Below are 16,157 nucleotides of genomic sequence, written 5' to 3'. Positions count from 1 at the left end.
TGGTGGCTTAGGATTATGCCAAAATGTCACTCTCGCCACATTTTATTTGTTAAACCAGTTATAAGGTCAAGAAGAGGAGAAGTAAACTTCACCTCTTAATGAGAGAAGTTTAGATTGTGTGTACAGGGAGGGATAGATTAGTTGGTGGCCATCTTTGGAGACTAAGTGTTGCCTTTCATTCAGGAAGGGACTTCTATCTATATCTTATTGGTTATAACTGGATCACATGGCCTGCCCTAGCTGCAAGGGAGTCTGGGAATTAAAGTATTTTGCTTTCTAGCTCTGCAGTAGAGGAAGGCAAAGGTAAAGGGGTTGGAGTGGGTGTTGTGAGAGCCATAATTTTATTCATGTCCCACCTCATCTGTTACAGAGAGGCCAAAGGGGAGTGAATCTTTAATGTCCCACAAAACATTTAGAAATCCTCTCCCTGTTACTATTCCTCTGGGTACCTCCCTGAAAATCTTTCCCAACACTTGCCTGCATGGCTTTTCATCTCCTTCCCTTTTCCCTACTCCACTACTCTAGCTCTTTTTCTGTAGACCAACTTGGCCTAATTAGTGCATCATTTTGGTCCTGTACCATAAAGGAGAACCTGGGAGCTGACTCAGCAAGACAGTCCTCCTTAGAAACCAGGGAAGAAAGGGCAAGATAATGAATCCTCACACAGTGACAATTTTGGCCCCTATCATATGTGTTTTGAGTATGTGCATTTGTGTGTGTATGCCTATGTGTGTGTATCTAATGGTCTCTTGTCATTAGACCCCATGAGGCCTCAATAATAGGAACACAGTCTGTTATAAGTTTACAAGGTTACAAGGCTGAATCCCCAGCAGCAAGTGTTGCTCTAATTCTCTCATGGACACCCCTGTGGTTTCTTCTGGTTTGGTGGTAGGTGGGGTTTCTCGGGCCAGATCTGAGGGTTAATGAGCTGCAGGAGTGGACAACTCCCCCCTCCACCTCATTTATGCCTGCAGGTATCTGGAGATCTGTTCGGCAGATGGTCAAGACACCCTCTTCCTGAGGGCCATGGAGGAGGCCAGTGCACGGTCGTGGGTAGCTGCCATCCAAGCCCAAATCAACGCTCTAATGCCCTGGGTCAAGGACGAGCTGCAGGCACTGCTGGCAGCTACCAGCACAGCTGGGAGCCAGGACATCAAGCAGATCGGCTGGCTGACTGAGCAGGTGCCTGCTGGGCACCTCCCCTGGAGCTGACCCCATTCCCATTGTCTCCCCACCTTGGCCCTCTGACCTCTCCCCTCCCTGCCCTTCTTCACTGTGCCTTGTCTTCTGCAGCTGCCCAATGGGGGCACAGCACCCACCTTAGCCCTGCTGACTGAAAAGGAGCTGCTCCTCTACAGCTGTCTCCCGCAGACCCGTGAGGCCCTGAGCCGGCCAGCCCGGACTGCCCCACTCATCACCACCAGGTACCCACAGGCAGGCAGGACAGTATCTCGCCCAGAGCTTGGGGGGATGATGCTTTAGATGGGCCTCAGAAGTTGGGGACTTTAGCCCTGTCTTGCCCTGAGGTATTCCCCCGGTGGTCTGAAGTTAGCCTCTGCCCTGTCTGGGCCTTGATTTCCTCATCTGTAGAATGGGGGCTTTAAAGAGAAGGATGTGAAATCCCACAAGTCACTCATTCATTGACACCTACTCTGCCCAACCTTGCGCTGCATGATTTGGGGGGACAGGGAGCTGACCCCAATAGTTTATGCCCTCAGGAAGCACCAGGTCTGGTGGGGAACAGCCTTTACAATGCAGAGTTATGGAATTACCTGGCCTGGTTGGGGAAGGCTTCAGGCAGGAGGTGACATTTGAGCTGGATTTTGACAGACGAGAAGACATTTGCTGTTGAAGAGAGGGGAAGAGCATCTTCTGGAGAACAACATAGTCAAATGCACAGAAGCATAAGGGCTCTAGCGCGTTCGTGGAGTTATGGGTGTGCTATATATAACCGGTGTGTAGCATCTACGCAGGAAATGGAGAGAAATGAGACCGAGAGTTGGCAAGGCCTGATTTTGCAGAGCCTCTGTTGCCATTAAGAAGTGTTAGCTTTGTCATCGGAGTGGTGGCAGAGTTGAGGAGTTTTAGCCTGGGAGTGAGGTGACCCTGTGGCTGTCAGGTGGAAAATGCACCTGAGAGGCGGGATGGGAGCAGGAAGGCTATTGCAGTCCTGCAGGAGAGCTAGTGAGTAGAGGCAGCAGATGGAGAAGAAAGGCCGCATTTGCATTGAAAAAACACATGGGTGGTAAAATTAACCCTGCTAAGTACGTGCCAGATGGGGAGGGTGAGGGAGGTGTTCAGATGAAGGGGAGGCTGGGAGCTTGTGTCTGAGCAGACAGTGGGGCTGGGGGTAGGAAAATAAAGGGAGGGGATTGGAGCAAGAGGCTAAGTTGCGTCCAGAGTGTGTGGGGAATGGGTAGGAACCTTGGGTGGGAAGCTTGGGGACTCGTGGGTCTGTAGCTCAGGGCTGGAACGTGGGGGACTAGGTATCACTAGAAGCTCTAAGGGGAATTTGAAGCTACAAGAGCGAGGGTATAGAGTGAGGAGCAAAGAGGGCCACAGCCCAGAACTCTTGCAGTCTGTTGCCCAGAGAGGGGCCGTGAGCTGCTCAAGATTACACAGCAAGTGGGAGTCAGATAGGTTTTGGGCCCTTGTCACCCTGGGCTTGGCTGTGGCCCATGTGTCAGCACCTGCTGCCTACCAGGGATAAACAGGTCATGGATAAACAGGTCATGGACCTAACCAGTGACTCATTAATTCAGGCCACAGATGTTTATTATATGACAGGCATTGTTTTAGTGGCTGGAAACATAGTGGTGAACAAATCAGTTAAAAATTTGAACCCTAGAGGATATTCTAGTGAAAAGGACAACAAAAAGCCAATGGAAACAAAGAAGAAATACGTAGTAAGGCTCGTGAGGGGCAGGGTACCGTGTTCTATAGGGAGGTCAGGGAGGGCTTCTCCGAGGAGATGACAGTTGAGTAATGGTATGAAGGACGTGAGAGATGAACCATGTAGATAAACAGGGAAGAATGTACTCGGCAGTGGGAGCTGCGTGTGTAAAGGTGCTGAGGCAGGAGTGTGTTTGGTGTGTTTGAAGACACTGGTGTAGCCGGAGCTGAGAGAACAAGGAGGAGGGGGGCAGAAGCTGACCTCCTGTAAGCCAGTCAGTGCTGGTCTGGAAGTCCCGTCCCCCATTAGGTGGTGAAGGAGTCACAGGGTGCTTTCCCAGGACTTGCCCCTGGGCCAAGAACTATGTCCCTGCTGCCTGAGGCCTCATGCTTAGCCCCCCGCCCTCCCCACCCTGCGCCCCAGGCTGGTGCACTCGGGCCCCTCCAAGGGCTCGGTGCCCTACGATGCAGAGCTCTCCTTCGCCCTGCGCACGGGCACCCGCCATGGTGTGGACACTCGCCTGTTCAGCGTGGAGTCGCCGCAGGAGCTGGCTGTCTGGACCCGCCAGCTAGTGGATGGCTGTCACCGGGCCGCCGAGGGTGTGCAGGAGGTGTCCACAGGTGGGTAGGCTGGTCTGAGAGGGCCACTTTGGTAATGAGTCTCTTGTCCCCGAAGATACTCAAGCTCGCTTCTTTTTTTGTTTTGTGTTGTTGTTTATTAATCCTCACCAGAGGATATTTCTTCCATTGATTTTTTAGAGAGTGGACGTGGGAGGTGGCAGGGGGAGGGAGGGTTGGGGGGAGTTAAGAGGGAAAGAGAGAGAGAAATTGGTGTGAGAGAGACAAGTGGATTGGTGGCCTTTCGAACATGCCCTGACGGGGGCTGGGTGTGGAACCTTTGGTGTTTGGGGCCAATGCTCTAACCACTTAGCACAATGGCCAGGGCTCAAGCTTCTTTTTCTTTCTTTCTTTTTTTTTTTTTTTTTAATATTTTTAAAATATATTATATTTTATTGATTTTTAACAGAGAGAAAGGGAGAGAGATAGAGAGCTAGAAATGTCAATGAGAGAGAAACATCGACCAGCTACCTCTTGCACACCCCCTACTGGGGATATGCCCGCAACCAAGGTACATGCCCTTGACCGGAATTGAACCCGGGACCCTTCAGTCCGCAGACCGACGCTCTACCACTGAGCCAAACCGGCTTCGGCACTGAGCCAAACTGGCTTCGGCTCAAGCTTCTTTCTTTAGGGTGCTTGCAGGGGAGTAGAACATAGGGTTCAGAGTCTTTGAGGGTTCTCTGTTTTGGTCATGCAGGTGCCCTGGTTGGTAGTTGAGACTTCCCCCCGTGAAATGTCTCCCCCTCAGGTTTTTCTTGCCCAAGGCTTTGCCATTCTGCTGATGAGAACTTGAGAGATGGTATTTGGAATAGGGTTGCCAGAATAAAATACAGAATACATACTTAAATTTGAATTATAGATAAACAAATATTTTTTTAAGTATAAGAATGTCCAAATTATCTATGTGTACCTGAAATTCACATTTAACTGGGCAATTCTATTGGTTTCTGAGGTCTCCACGGGCCATGTTGGTGGGTCTGCTGCCTTTTTAGTGAGCCTCCTGTCCATGCAGAGCTTAAACTCCCCTTTCCATTTTTGGTGCTACAGAAAGTGGGACTAGAAGTGGGGTATAATTTTTCTGTGGGCCTCCCTCCCCCCCCCCCCTTCCTCCCGCCTTCTCTCCATTTCCTTCCTTTCATCAGAGAGGAAGGGAGAGGGAGAGAGAGAGAAACATCAATGATGAGAGAATCATTGATTAGCTGCCTCCTGCATGCCCCCACTGGGGGGTCGAGCCTGCAACCTAGGCATGTGCCCTTTATTGGAATCGAACCCAGGACCTTTCAGTCCACAGGCCAATGCTCTGTCCACTGAGCCAAACTGGCTAGGACCCACCTTTCTTATTTTAGGGTAGGGATGTCCCTGTGTGGGGTGGGCATACAGATGGCATGACAAGTAGTGAGCCTCCCATCCCTGGTGGTATCCAAGCCCCACTTTTGGAGCTGCCATTCGGGGTTGGAGGGAGGCTTGTGGCCTCTGATGGCCAGCTCTGCCCACTCCACACACCCTCCCCGTGCCCATGCGCCCTCCCTGCAGCCTGCACCTGGAACGGCCGTCCCTGCAACCTCTCTGTGCACATCGACAAGGGCTTCACCCTGGTGGCGGCGGAGCCGGGCGCGGCCCAGGCCGTGCTGCTCCAGCAGCCCTTTGAGAAGCTGCAGATGTCCTCGGACGATGGTGCCAGCCTCCTGTTCCTGGACTTCGGGGGTGCTGAAGGAGAGATTGTGAGTGGAAGGGGAGGGGGCTATGGTCTCCTGGAGGCCAGGCTAGACGGAGTTCCTGACTCTTCTCTCCATCCATCCTGCAGCAGCTGGACCTGCATTCGTGCCCCAAAACCATGGTCTTCATCATCCACTCCTTCCTCTCGGCCAAAGTCACCCGCCTGGGGCTCTTGGCCTAGAGGTCGCCAGAGGCACTAGCCCCAAGGAGGGGGTGTTCACCCCATGGCCTGACCTGGCCCTCCACGGACTGCCTGCTCAACACTGGGCTGAGGGGAAGGAGAGGAAAGGAACGAGGGTGCAGAGAGACCCAGCCCCTGAGGAGGCTGGGATAGTCTTGGCGACTGGGACTCAGATTCAGGACAGTGGATCCTGCAGTGATGGGGTAGTTTCCCTGCCCCATCTCCCCACCAGTGCCTTTGCAGAGAGATATTTTGTGTACACAGAAGCCATTCCAAGCCTGGGACTGCCCCTGTGGGGATCCTGACCCCAACCAGCAACTGCCAAGCCTCCTGGAGGCCCCAGAGCCACCCCCAGAGGCCCCGTCTGCAGCTGGAGTGTTCCCTGGAGTCTGAGGCAAGAGTAGAGGAACCTTTCTGTTCGTTTCTACCCTCGGCTCCACCACCTTGGAGCGTGTGGTTTCCTCCTTCATCTTCTCTTTCCTCCTTATTCTTGGACAAATAAACAACCTGTGAGCACAGTGTCTGTGGTTTGTGCCTTGATCTTTGGATCCTATGGTGGCCCCAAACTCCCAAGAAGGACCAGACCCAAGACTGGGGCCCCTTTCCTGGAGAAAAGCAGGCCTTTAACCACAGGGTCAAAGAAAGTGTACTTGTCTCCCCCCTCCCTCCTCGGCACTCCCCCCGCCCCCCCGCCCCCCAATTTAGCGCTAAAATCAATAAACATTTATTATCTTTCAAATTCTTTGGATTAGGCATTTGAGAGGGGCTAAGCTGGGCTGTTCTTGTCTCAGGTTCTACCATGAAGTTAGTCATGATGTTGCCTGGGCTACCCTTATCTGCAGGCTTGACTGGAGCTAGAGGGTCTGTTTCCGATATTGCTCACTCATTGCTGCTGGCAGGAAACTCCAGTTCCTCTCCAATGAACCTAATCATAGGGCTGCTTAAATATATGCTCATGACAGCTGGCTTCCACTAGCGTGAGTGACACAGAAGGGAGAGCCAAGAGGAATCCACAGTGCCTCTTAGGATCCAGTCTTAAATGTCACTTTTGCTTAATCTATTCATTAGCAGTGAGTCAGTATGTCCAGTCCACACTCAAGGAGAGGAGAATTCATTTCTACCCTTTAATTGATTGGTTTGAAAGAGAGAGAAGAGAGAAGAGGGCGGGTGGGCTGGAGGGAGGGAGGGAGAGAGAAACATTGATTTGTTATTCCACTTATTCATGCATACATTAGTTAATTCTTGTATATGCCTTGACCTGGGATTGGGACGATGCTCTATCCTGGACGATGAGCTATGGCCAGGCTAGTTTCCACCACTTGAAGAAAAGAATGTCAGTAACTTTGTGGACCTATTTCAACATCATCATAGAGAGTCACAGGCCCCTTTCCTGCAGGAGGGAGGACACTTGGAACTGCTTAGTGGAACATTCTTTGGAAGCTGTACTGTGCTGGCTGGAGATGAGTTTGCCATGTTTTTAACAACCTACTTGCTTGCATTGTCCAGAAAATCACAGAGACAACAGCAATGAAGGCTTACATTTAAAAAGTAGCTGCTGTCTGCCAGACAACGCACATATATTTCCTCCCCAGATCCTCATCGCACATCTTTGTGGTAGGAACAGCGATCTCTATTTGACAAGTAAGGAAACTGGGACTCAGATGGCGGGAGAGACTTGCCCAAAGTCATACAGCTATGACATGTCTGAGCTTGAGATTTCAATGTAGGTCTTTTTGACTTCAAACCCTTGTTCACCTTAGAGATTTTCTGGCCCTGCACAATCCATTAAAAACGTAATGTAAGCCATACATCTAATTGCAAATTTTCTATTATAGTACTAGAAAAAGTAAAAAAATAGATGAAAATAAATGTAACAATATATTTAATTTAACCCAATAAGTCTAAAATGTTATCACTTCAACACATAATGTAAAAATTTATTAATGAAGTGTTTTACGATTTACCCTCATATTAAGTCTTTGAAATCTGGTGTATATTTTACACTTATACATTTATTTATTTATTTATTTATTTATTTATTTATTTAATCCTCCCCCCAGGATATTTTCCCATTGATTTTTAGGAAAAATAAAAAAGAGAGGGAAAGATAGAGAGAAATATCGATATGAGAGAAGCACATCGATTAGTTGCCTCCTACACGAGACCTGACCAGAGCCCAGGCCGAGAAGACCCTGCAACCGAGGTACATGCCCTTAACTGGAATCAAACCTGGGGTCCTTCGGTCTGCAGGCCAATGCTCTATCCACTGAGTCAAACTGGCTAGGGCACACACATCTCAGATGCCAAATTCTCATAGGAAATACTTAATTTGTATTTAGATTTCATAAAATTTACAGTTTAAAAAAGTAGATTCACATATCTAATTCGTTCTTATCAGTTTTTATATTAAAATTTACTTAAATTCAGTTCCTCATTCACGCTAGCTGCATATCAAGTGCTCAATAGTCACTTAGGTCTAGAGGCTATTGTATTACGCTAAGCAGTTCTAGTCAAACCTCTACAAAAGGAAACCAAGGCCCACATTAAGTCATATAACAAGCCAGAAACAGCTGATTCTAGGAACCTGGGGAAATGCGGGTAAGCAGAGATACTCCAGCCTTGCCCATCATCCTCCCACCTGCCTATCGATCTTTTAAAAAAATGTTTTTATTGCCGAAACCGGTTTGGCTCAGTGGATAGAGTATCGGCCTTCATACTGAAAGGTCCCAGGTTCGATTCTGGTGAAGGGCATGTACCTTGGTTGCAGGCACATCCCCGGTGGGGGGTGTGCAGGAGGCAGCTGATCGATGTCTCTCTCTCATCGATGTTTCTAACTCTCTATCCCTCTACCTTCCTTTCTGTAGAAAATCAATAAAAAATGTTTTTATTGATTTTAGAGAGAGAGGGCAAGGGAAAGGGATAGAGAGATAGAAACATTGCTTGTATGTCTCCTGCACGCCCCACATTGGGGATCAAGCCTGAAACCCGGGCATGTGCCCTAACCAGAAACCAGTGACCTCTCACTCAACCACTGACCCACATCGGTCGGACTATTAATCCACTCTTCATTCAAGAAATATCTAGTGCTCACCTACTTTGTTCTTGTCCTTGGAGCCAGGAGCTGCTTTTCTGGTAGCCAGACTGACACGTTCCCATGTGCAGGGGAAAGTAAGTCAGCAGAAGCTCTCAGAATCAAATGCGATTGGGCAGACACATGGAGCTAGCAGAGAGGCCAGTGGGGATCTGACCTGCTTAGAGGTGAGAGTAGGTTTCAGGAGACCTGAAGCTGATGTCCTTCTGAAGGAGCATGTTAAAGATCAGCTGCTACTGCAATAATGCTGTGGAGAAACAACCCAATCTCAGTGGCCATGGCAACAGGCATTTGCTTTCATGCTTTTGAGACTGCACATTGACTGCAGTTTGACTCTTAGGAGCTGGGTTTGGCTGGGTGGTTTTGGTCCAGGCTGTCGGTTGGTTTTAGGCCTATTTTATGTTCATTCCTTTTGGAGCACAGGATGGAACATGGCACTCCCAAACACCTGGTGAAGGATTTATTTTTCATCACCTTCACTGCTCAAGGCGCGACACCTCCACAACATGGCTACTGAAAGTGGACCCTTGTGGTTGGAATGTGGTGAGTGATGATGGGCAATGGTCCCTCCACCCATATGGGTTAGTATGTGTTGGGGGAAGGATAACAGAGATGCTGGGAATGGGGTGTGTGTGTGTGTGTGTGTGTAGTGTGTGTGTGTGTGTGTGTGTGTGGGGGGGAGACAGCATAATAGGCACCAGAGAACACCCCTCATACTGCCCTATTTGCCCCAGGAGTAATTAGAGCTGGTAAAGAGTAGCTCTAACATTCTCTGACTGGCTGCCTCCTGCTCTGGCCACAAAGGGAGAAGGTGTCACCTTCCCATGAGACTGCTAGCAGAAGGTCCAGATTTGAAAGAACAGAGTTCTATTATAAGAAGCCAGGAGACCTGGATTCAAATCCTCCCTGAGTTTTGCATTGGAAACTCTAAAAGTGGCTTTCTTCTATTCTAGAATTCCTCTCTTCTATGATTTTAAGAAGACAAGACTGAGAATAAAGAGGGAAGAGCCATGGTGAAAAATATGGAAATTGCTATGCCTGGAAGGACAGGCTCAATGCTAGGGGGTCATCAGGGAAGAAGAAGGAATGTTTTCTTCCCTCTCTGTGGTGGGTGGGAGGCTAATACCCTCAACATAACTTATTTTAGGATGTAGGTGCTGCCGCCATAATGGGGCTCCCCCCTGACCAAATTAGGACAGGACATCTTCCTTGTGCAGTACAAAATTCGACAGTAAACCTGAATATTTCTCCACTGGGAAACTTTAGATCCCAGGGTGTCCAGGAACTTGTCTCTAGAGTTTCAGACTTTTTCAGGAGGAATTCTGATATTTTAAACTTTCATGGTGCTGATAATTCCACCGAACAACTCGATCACATCTTAAATTATCTGGAGAACCACAGTAAAAAAACAAGAACCATAATACAATTTTTGACCTGTGTTTGCCTTTTGTATATTTGATCAAATTGGCACCCAGCAACCATCTAAGAACACAGTGTAAACTTTAAAAATATATTTATTTTATTGTCGGCAATATTACAGATGTCTCCAATTTTCTCCCTTTGTGGGCTCTCCATCCAGTGCCTGCCCCACCTCATGTAAAATTTTTGCAGTATGCTCAAATTCCTGAAATCCAGGTTTGTTTCCATCATCCTCATGGCACCCAGCCACCACACTGGTCCAGGACTCACACTCTGGACAACTGCTCAGCTCCCTAAATGCTCTTCTGATTTGTTCCCACTCCCACTCCCAATGCAGTGTATTCTCCACACAGCATCCACTTTTTAGGCAATGAAACTGGGAGTCAGTCAGTAGGGATAACTTGGCCATGGCTATAATTGTAAGCATCAGAGTCTCAATGGGAACCCAACCAGCCTGACTCTTGAATTAGTAAGAATAGTGCTTTGGCATCAGATTGGCTTTGGCTGCCTCCCTTACTCTGTCTCATTCCCTGACTACTCCAGCAGTGTTTCCTGAGATCACCTACATGCATTCAAATCTGTGTCTTAGGGTCTGCTTCGGGGGAACCCAGGTGAAGACATAAAACAATCATTTATTTATTCAACAAATATTTATTAATCCCTTCATTGAACTAGACTCTGGACTACAGCCTGAGGATACTACAGTGAACAAGAGAGAATGTGTTCCTGCTGTCAAGGAGCTAAAAGTCTGGGAATTAGGCAAGCAACTAAAAAGCAAACACCCTCCCCCCCCCAAAAAAAAACAAAAACAAAAACAAAAACCCCCCAAAAAACCCCAAACGCTTATTTTGCATATTGACAAGTATTGTGAAGAAAATGATGTGATAGTGACAGGAACAATGTATATGGGGTTGCTAGAGAAGGCCTCTCTGAATAAATGATATTTAAGTTGAAACATGAAAGATGAGAAGGAGACAGCCATTAAACATTTCAGGAGAACATTCCAGAAAGAGCATAGTAAGTACAAAGGCTCCAAGATAAACATGTATTTGGGAATATTGAAGGAATAAAATAAAATTATGTAGCTGCAGTTTAGTCATCTAGACAGAACATGCTAGAAGTAGTAAGAATTGGTTGGAGAAGTAAAAGTAAACAGAGGCCAGACCATGCAGCTCCTCGGACACAAGAGGAAACCTGATTTTTTTTTGCAAGCCACCTTGAGTTTTCAGCATAGGGGTGATGTGATCTGAGTTAACAAAACAAACAAATAAACCCTCTTAGGCTCTGTGTGGGAAATAGTCTGTAGGAAACAAGAGCAAGGGCAGAATAGAAAAATGGGAAGTGGACAGATTTGAGACATTTTTGAGTTAGAGCTGACGGGAGGACTTAATGACGGATTGAGGGAAAGGAAACAAAATGACTCTTCAGTTTCTCCTAGTCACTAATGGATCTAGTGCAACTGGGAGGATGCGTGGGTCATTCACTGAGATGGTCAGATTGGGCAGGAACAGGTTTTAGGTAAGGATGTGTGTGTGCAAAGGAAGAGTTCTGCATTAACGATGGTCATTAGACAGGTACCACTTAGATAGCTGAACTATGCATGGATCTGTAACTCCAGCTGGGGTGCAGACTGGAGACGTGAATCCGGAATTCTTTAACCTATAGGGCAGCGTTGTGCAACCGGAATAGAATGTGAGCCACCTATGTGTTTTAAAAATTCCCAGTAGCCACATTAAAAAGCAAAAAGAGGCTGGCAGGTATTGCTCTGGTTGAATCAGTAGGTCACGGTTGATTTCCCCTTCGGGCACAGGCAGGGTTGGGGGCTAGATCCCCAGTTGGGGGGCTTGCTGGGAGCAGCCCATTAAGGATTCTCTCCCATCAGTGATGTTTCTCTCCCTTCGTCTCTCTGAAATCAATAAAAACATACATATCTACAAAAAGAGGAGACGTTTTGCATTATTTGTTCGACATTTATAGCCCATTTAACTCGCATTCATCACATTTTAAGCGCTCAGTGGCCGCATGCCCGCTAATGGGGATCGTAAGGTTCACCGAGCGAGTTGGGGAGGTTTTTCAAAGCGAGGAGCCTGGACCCACCCGGACCTTTCGGAGGAGGCACTTCCGTTGGAACCACCCGGACGGAAGTCGCGTCGGAACGGAAGTCGCGCGTGCGCCGGCAGCTGTCAAGTGAGAACTTTCGCCGGGAACCGGGCGCTCCAGGTGCGGGAGGTGAGCGGCGCCGGGGGAAGGTGCGCTGCGCACCCGCGCGGAGGCAGGAGGGGTGCGGGGGCTCCGAAATGCGCGGTGTTCGCGGGGAGGATGGCTTGCTGGTCCCGGTGCAGACCCTGGTGTCAGACTGTCGGGGTTCACACCCCAGTACCGCTGCCTACTCGCTGTGACCTTAGGCAGGTCACCCTTTCACCCTGAGCCTTAGCTCTGTCACCTGTGACGTGGGGATGATACTAGAATCTGCCTCGCAGAGTTGCGGTGACGATTGAATACGGTGATCAATGGGACACGCTTGGCACCGCATTGTAACCACCCAATAAAATGTTTGGGATGCTTTATTGTTTATGTTTATATATACTGAGACGAGGCTGTTGTCCCGTGTTTTTTGTCGACTACCAATTATTTCTGAGCCCCTTATTGTGCTATGCAAACATTGTATGTGTAGAATCACATCTGATCCTTGCAACAGACATAGAGGTAGTTCTGTTACCCCTATTTCACACGCGAAGAAATGGAAGCACCCAGAGCAGTGGTCGGCAAACTCATTAGTCAACAGAGCCAAATATCAACAGTACAACAATTGAAACTTCTTTTGAGAGCCAATTTTTAAAAACTTAAACCTATTCTAATGCCACTTCTTCAAAACAGATTCGCCCAGGCTGGGGTATTTTGTGGAAGAGCCACACTCAAGGAGCCAAAAAGCCGCAGTTTGCCGACCATGGCTCTATACCCACCACGAGAGGGGATGTGGGCTGCAGATGTGGTTACTGAACACTTACCGTATGCCAAGCTGGGTTTTTAAAAATCTCCTTTAATGCTCACATCACCTCTGGGAGGTAGGTACTACTTTTATTCTTTTACAGTTCAGAGGCAGGAATTTGACTTGCCCAAGGTAACACAGTAAGGGGCAGAAATTGGTGACTTCAAGGCTCACACTAAAAGTCTGCTGTTCTCTGACACTTGAAAGTAGGTTAGCACTGCTCCTGCTGTATATGCTGCTAGTACTTTAGGCAGGAACAGTGCTAACCTACTGTGTTGCTTAGGATTGCTGTGAAGATTTAATGAGTAAATATGCTTAAAGCCTTTGGAATTGTTCCTGTGCAAGGTGCTACTTTATTTTGTCAGGGCTTTTCATCTCATTTCTCCCACCCCTTTGTTCTGAAAATACACCGCCTGGATTTGCATCTCATCTCTGGCACTCCTCTGTGTGATTTTGAGCAAGCTGCCTCAGTGTTCACCTGTAAAAATAGGGATACTATTGTTAAAGGTGTTAGCTACTTGAGGTACTTAGAGTAGTGCCCTGTGCATTGTGTTCAATAAATGTTGATGATGCCTGTTATTTTTTTGCAGACTTTGAGCTGTTTTAGTGCCATGCATCATTTACAGTGCATCCTCCACGCACAGAGGTGTCTGGGGTGGGGGCCCTTGGCCTCTGTGTCCTGGCTGCTGCCCCGGACCTGCAGGGCACACAGCAGTTTCTCCGGCACCGCATGTCCCAGTCCAGAGGGGCGGCAGGAGGATGGAGCGCGGAAGGATTTCAGCTTCAGGCTGGCTACTGGACCGACGTTTCAGCATTTTTTAAGAAGTGCTTCAGCTCCTCAAGAGAAGCCCGCTTCTGCAGACGTGGAGGACCCACCCCCATATCTCACAGTGGATGAACTTTTAGGAAGGCAGAGAAAAGGTTGGTTTTATTTTTTTGTCTCTCTTTGGGCTTTCTGCTTTGCTCTTTTCCAGCATCCATGGCCTGATCCTTTTTTTTTTTTTTTTTTTAATATATTTTATTGATTTTGTACAGAGAAGAAGGGAGAGAGATAGTTAGAAACATCGATGAGAGAGAGTCATCGATCAGCTGCCTCTTGCACAACCCCTACTGGGGATGTGCCTGCAACCAAGGTACATGCCCTTGACCGGAATCGAACCCGGGACCTTTCAGTCCCCAAGCCGACGCTCTATCCACTGAGCCACACCGATCTCGGCCCATGGCCTGATTCTTAACAGTTCTTTATTACATACCTGGCTTTGGAAGTTTAACAGTGTGGGAAGGCTTGCTAAGCTAGGGAATCATTAAACTCCATCTAGTAACATTAATCTGAAGGAACTTACAGTGTTGGTGCACACAACTGGGGCATAGAGTCCTCGGTAGTCCTCTCTTCGGTTACTTTTGGAAATCCTGTACTTTCTGTTCTAATTTTTAGATTTCTTAAGTTATAAGGCAGCTTTCACAATTGGTGCTGTAGAAATTCACTCTTTATATTTAGGCAGAACATTGTATAATGTTCCTTAGAAACATTATACAATCAGATAAATACTTTAAAAAAAGTTTGAAGAGAAATTAAGGGATAATCAGACCTTTCACCCCTTGCTCTTGCTCTGTTTCAAAAAACTATTTCCCTTTATAATTCTTAAATATTTGGTTGCAATCATAAGGTGAAAATTATTTTTAATTTGTTTTCATTGAACATTTTCTCCCAAACTACATTATTTATAATTAAATTTTAAAACATTGGTACAAAATATCACATTTGTTCTATACCATGATGTTTCTCAATTTGTCACCTATAGTTGGACATTAGTATAAAAATTCGTCTCATCTATATCTACATCTATCTATCTATCTATCTATCTATCATCTCTGTTTGTCAGACATCTGGTTATTGTTGTTCCACTTATTTATGCATTCATTGCTTGATTCTTGACCATGATATATTGGGATGATGTTCTAATCAAGTGAGCTACCTGGCCAAGGCTACATGTGGATTTAAATGTGTTTTTCTTCTAGGTTGATAATCAATGCTGACAGCTAATCCCTGCTTTTCTTATTGTTTTTATAGCTATTCTAGAGGCCCCCATGCACTGGTGGGGTCCCTTGGCCTGGCCTGTGTCCTCTCGCAATCTGGGACCCCTCGGGGGATGTCAGACTGCCGGTTTTAGCCTGATCCCAGCAGGCCAGGCTAAGGGACTCCACCAGTGCATGAATCCGTGAACCGGGCCTCATATAAGATCTTTGGTTAATCTCTTCCTACCCTCCCCCCTTCCCTCTGAGATTCATCAGTCTGTTCCATGTTTCCATGCCTGTGTGTTGAGCGTCTGCTCCCTGGTGGTCAGTGCGCGTCATAGCTACTGGTTGAATGGTTACTTAGACTTTTATATATATAGGTAGATTTCCTGATGCTTAGGTGCATGTTTTCCCCATATTTTAAGTGACACAGCTTATATTTGGTGTGTGTATATAATGTAGTATTTCTTTTGTTCTGAAAAGCTGTCATTAATTTGGTGATACATCTGGTAATTAATAGTGTCTTAGAATTGAGGCAACAGAGGACTTAGTGGATAACCAGTTGTGTCAAATATTTCTGGGACATTTGGGAAGGAGACCTTTGAGACATATGATCCCTTTTTGTCTGCCTACCATGGACTCTCCCTCTCATTGCAGTCTACCTTGAGACCTATGGCTGCCAGATGAATGTGAATGACACAGAGATAGCCTGGTCCATCTTACAGAAGAGTGGCTACCTGCGGACCAGTAATCTCCAAGAGGTACACGTATTGCCTGTTTCCCTGTTTCCTGGATCTACGCTAAACTCTACATTTGTGCCAATTTGTAGATGCAGTTTCAGGAACAGGGTATGGCCTGGTGAGAGTGAGTTCTTTTGAGTAAAGTATGTAGAATGGGACGAAGGTCTATATTTGTTTCATTATTTTTGAAAATTTTATGGTGATGCTCACTTTCAGGCAAGGAACTAAATTAAAAATAGACTGCAGGGGCAGGGTTGGGAATAGTGTGTAATGAGTATGGAGTTGTAGTTCTGGAAGGTTGATGGCGATAATTGCATAACAAGGTGGATGTATTTAATGCTACTGAACTGTACACTTAAAACTGGTTAAAATGGTAAATGTAATGTATTTCCACAATAAAAGATATTTGTCTAATATGTGGAAAATGAGATCTAATACCATGTCAAAACATATGGACTTCAGTTAAATCTCTAACCTAACATTTTGGAAGTT

The 16,157-nt window shown here is 47.0% G+C and overlaps 2 protein-coding genes across 6 annotated transcripts in view; both read left to right on the top strand.

The window, feature by feature from the left end:
• SNTA1 (syntrophin alpha 1) overlaps window positions 1-5,930 on the top strand; it is a 31,469-nt gene extending 25,539 nt beyond the window's left edge. The window contains exons 4-8 of the mRNA XM_084888571.1: window positions 975-1,182; window positions 1,294-1,424; window positions 3,317-3,513; window positions 5,047-5,234; window positions 5,318-5,930. Coding sequence (XP_084744697.1) covers window positions 975-1,182; window positions 1,294-1,424; window positions 3,317-3,513; window positions 5,047-5,234; window positions 5,318-5,410 — 817 coding nt within the window. The 3' untranslated portion in view covers window positions 5,411-5,930. The remainder of the gene's footprint in view (window positions 1-974; window positions 1,183-1,293; window positions 1,425-3,316; window positions 3,514-5,046; window positions 5,235-5,317) is intronic.
• A 6,134-nt stretch (window positions 5,931-12,064) lies between these two features.
• CDK5RAP1 (CDK5RAP1 mitochondrial tRNA methylthiotransferase) overlaps window positions 12,065-16,157 on the top strand; it is a 29,090-nt gene continuing 24,997 nt past the window's right edge. The window contains exons 1-4 of one of the 5 annotated variants that reach the window (XM_084888566.1): window positions 12,065-12,149; window positions 12,798-12,985; window positions 13,500-13,830; window positions 15,583-15,686. In XM_084888566.1, the coding sequence (XP_084744692.1) occupies window positions 13,521-13,830; window positions 15,583-15,686 (414 nt within the window). In that variant the 5' untranslated portion in view covers window positions 12,065-12,149; window positions 12,798-12,985; window positions 13,500-13,520. Of the gene's footprint in view, window positions 12,170-12,797; window positions 12,986-13,499; window positions 13,831-15,582; window positions 15,687-16,157 lie in introns of all 5 variants that reach the window. The other 4 variants (XM_084888567.1, XM_084888568.1, XM_084888569.1 and 1 more) reach the window with 4 other exon arrangements.

Source organism: Pipistrellus hanaki (genome assembly GCF_964339955.1).
Source record: "Pipistrellus hanaki genome assembly, chromosome: 6".
NCBI lineage: Eukaryota > Metazoa > Chordata > Mammalia > Chiroptera > Vespertilionidae > Pipistrellus > Pipistrellus hanaki.
The sequence above is the reverse complement of the archived record's forward strand: the minus strand, read 5'-3'. Positions and strand labels throughout refer to the sequence as shown.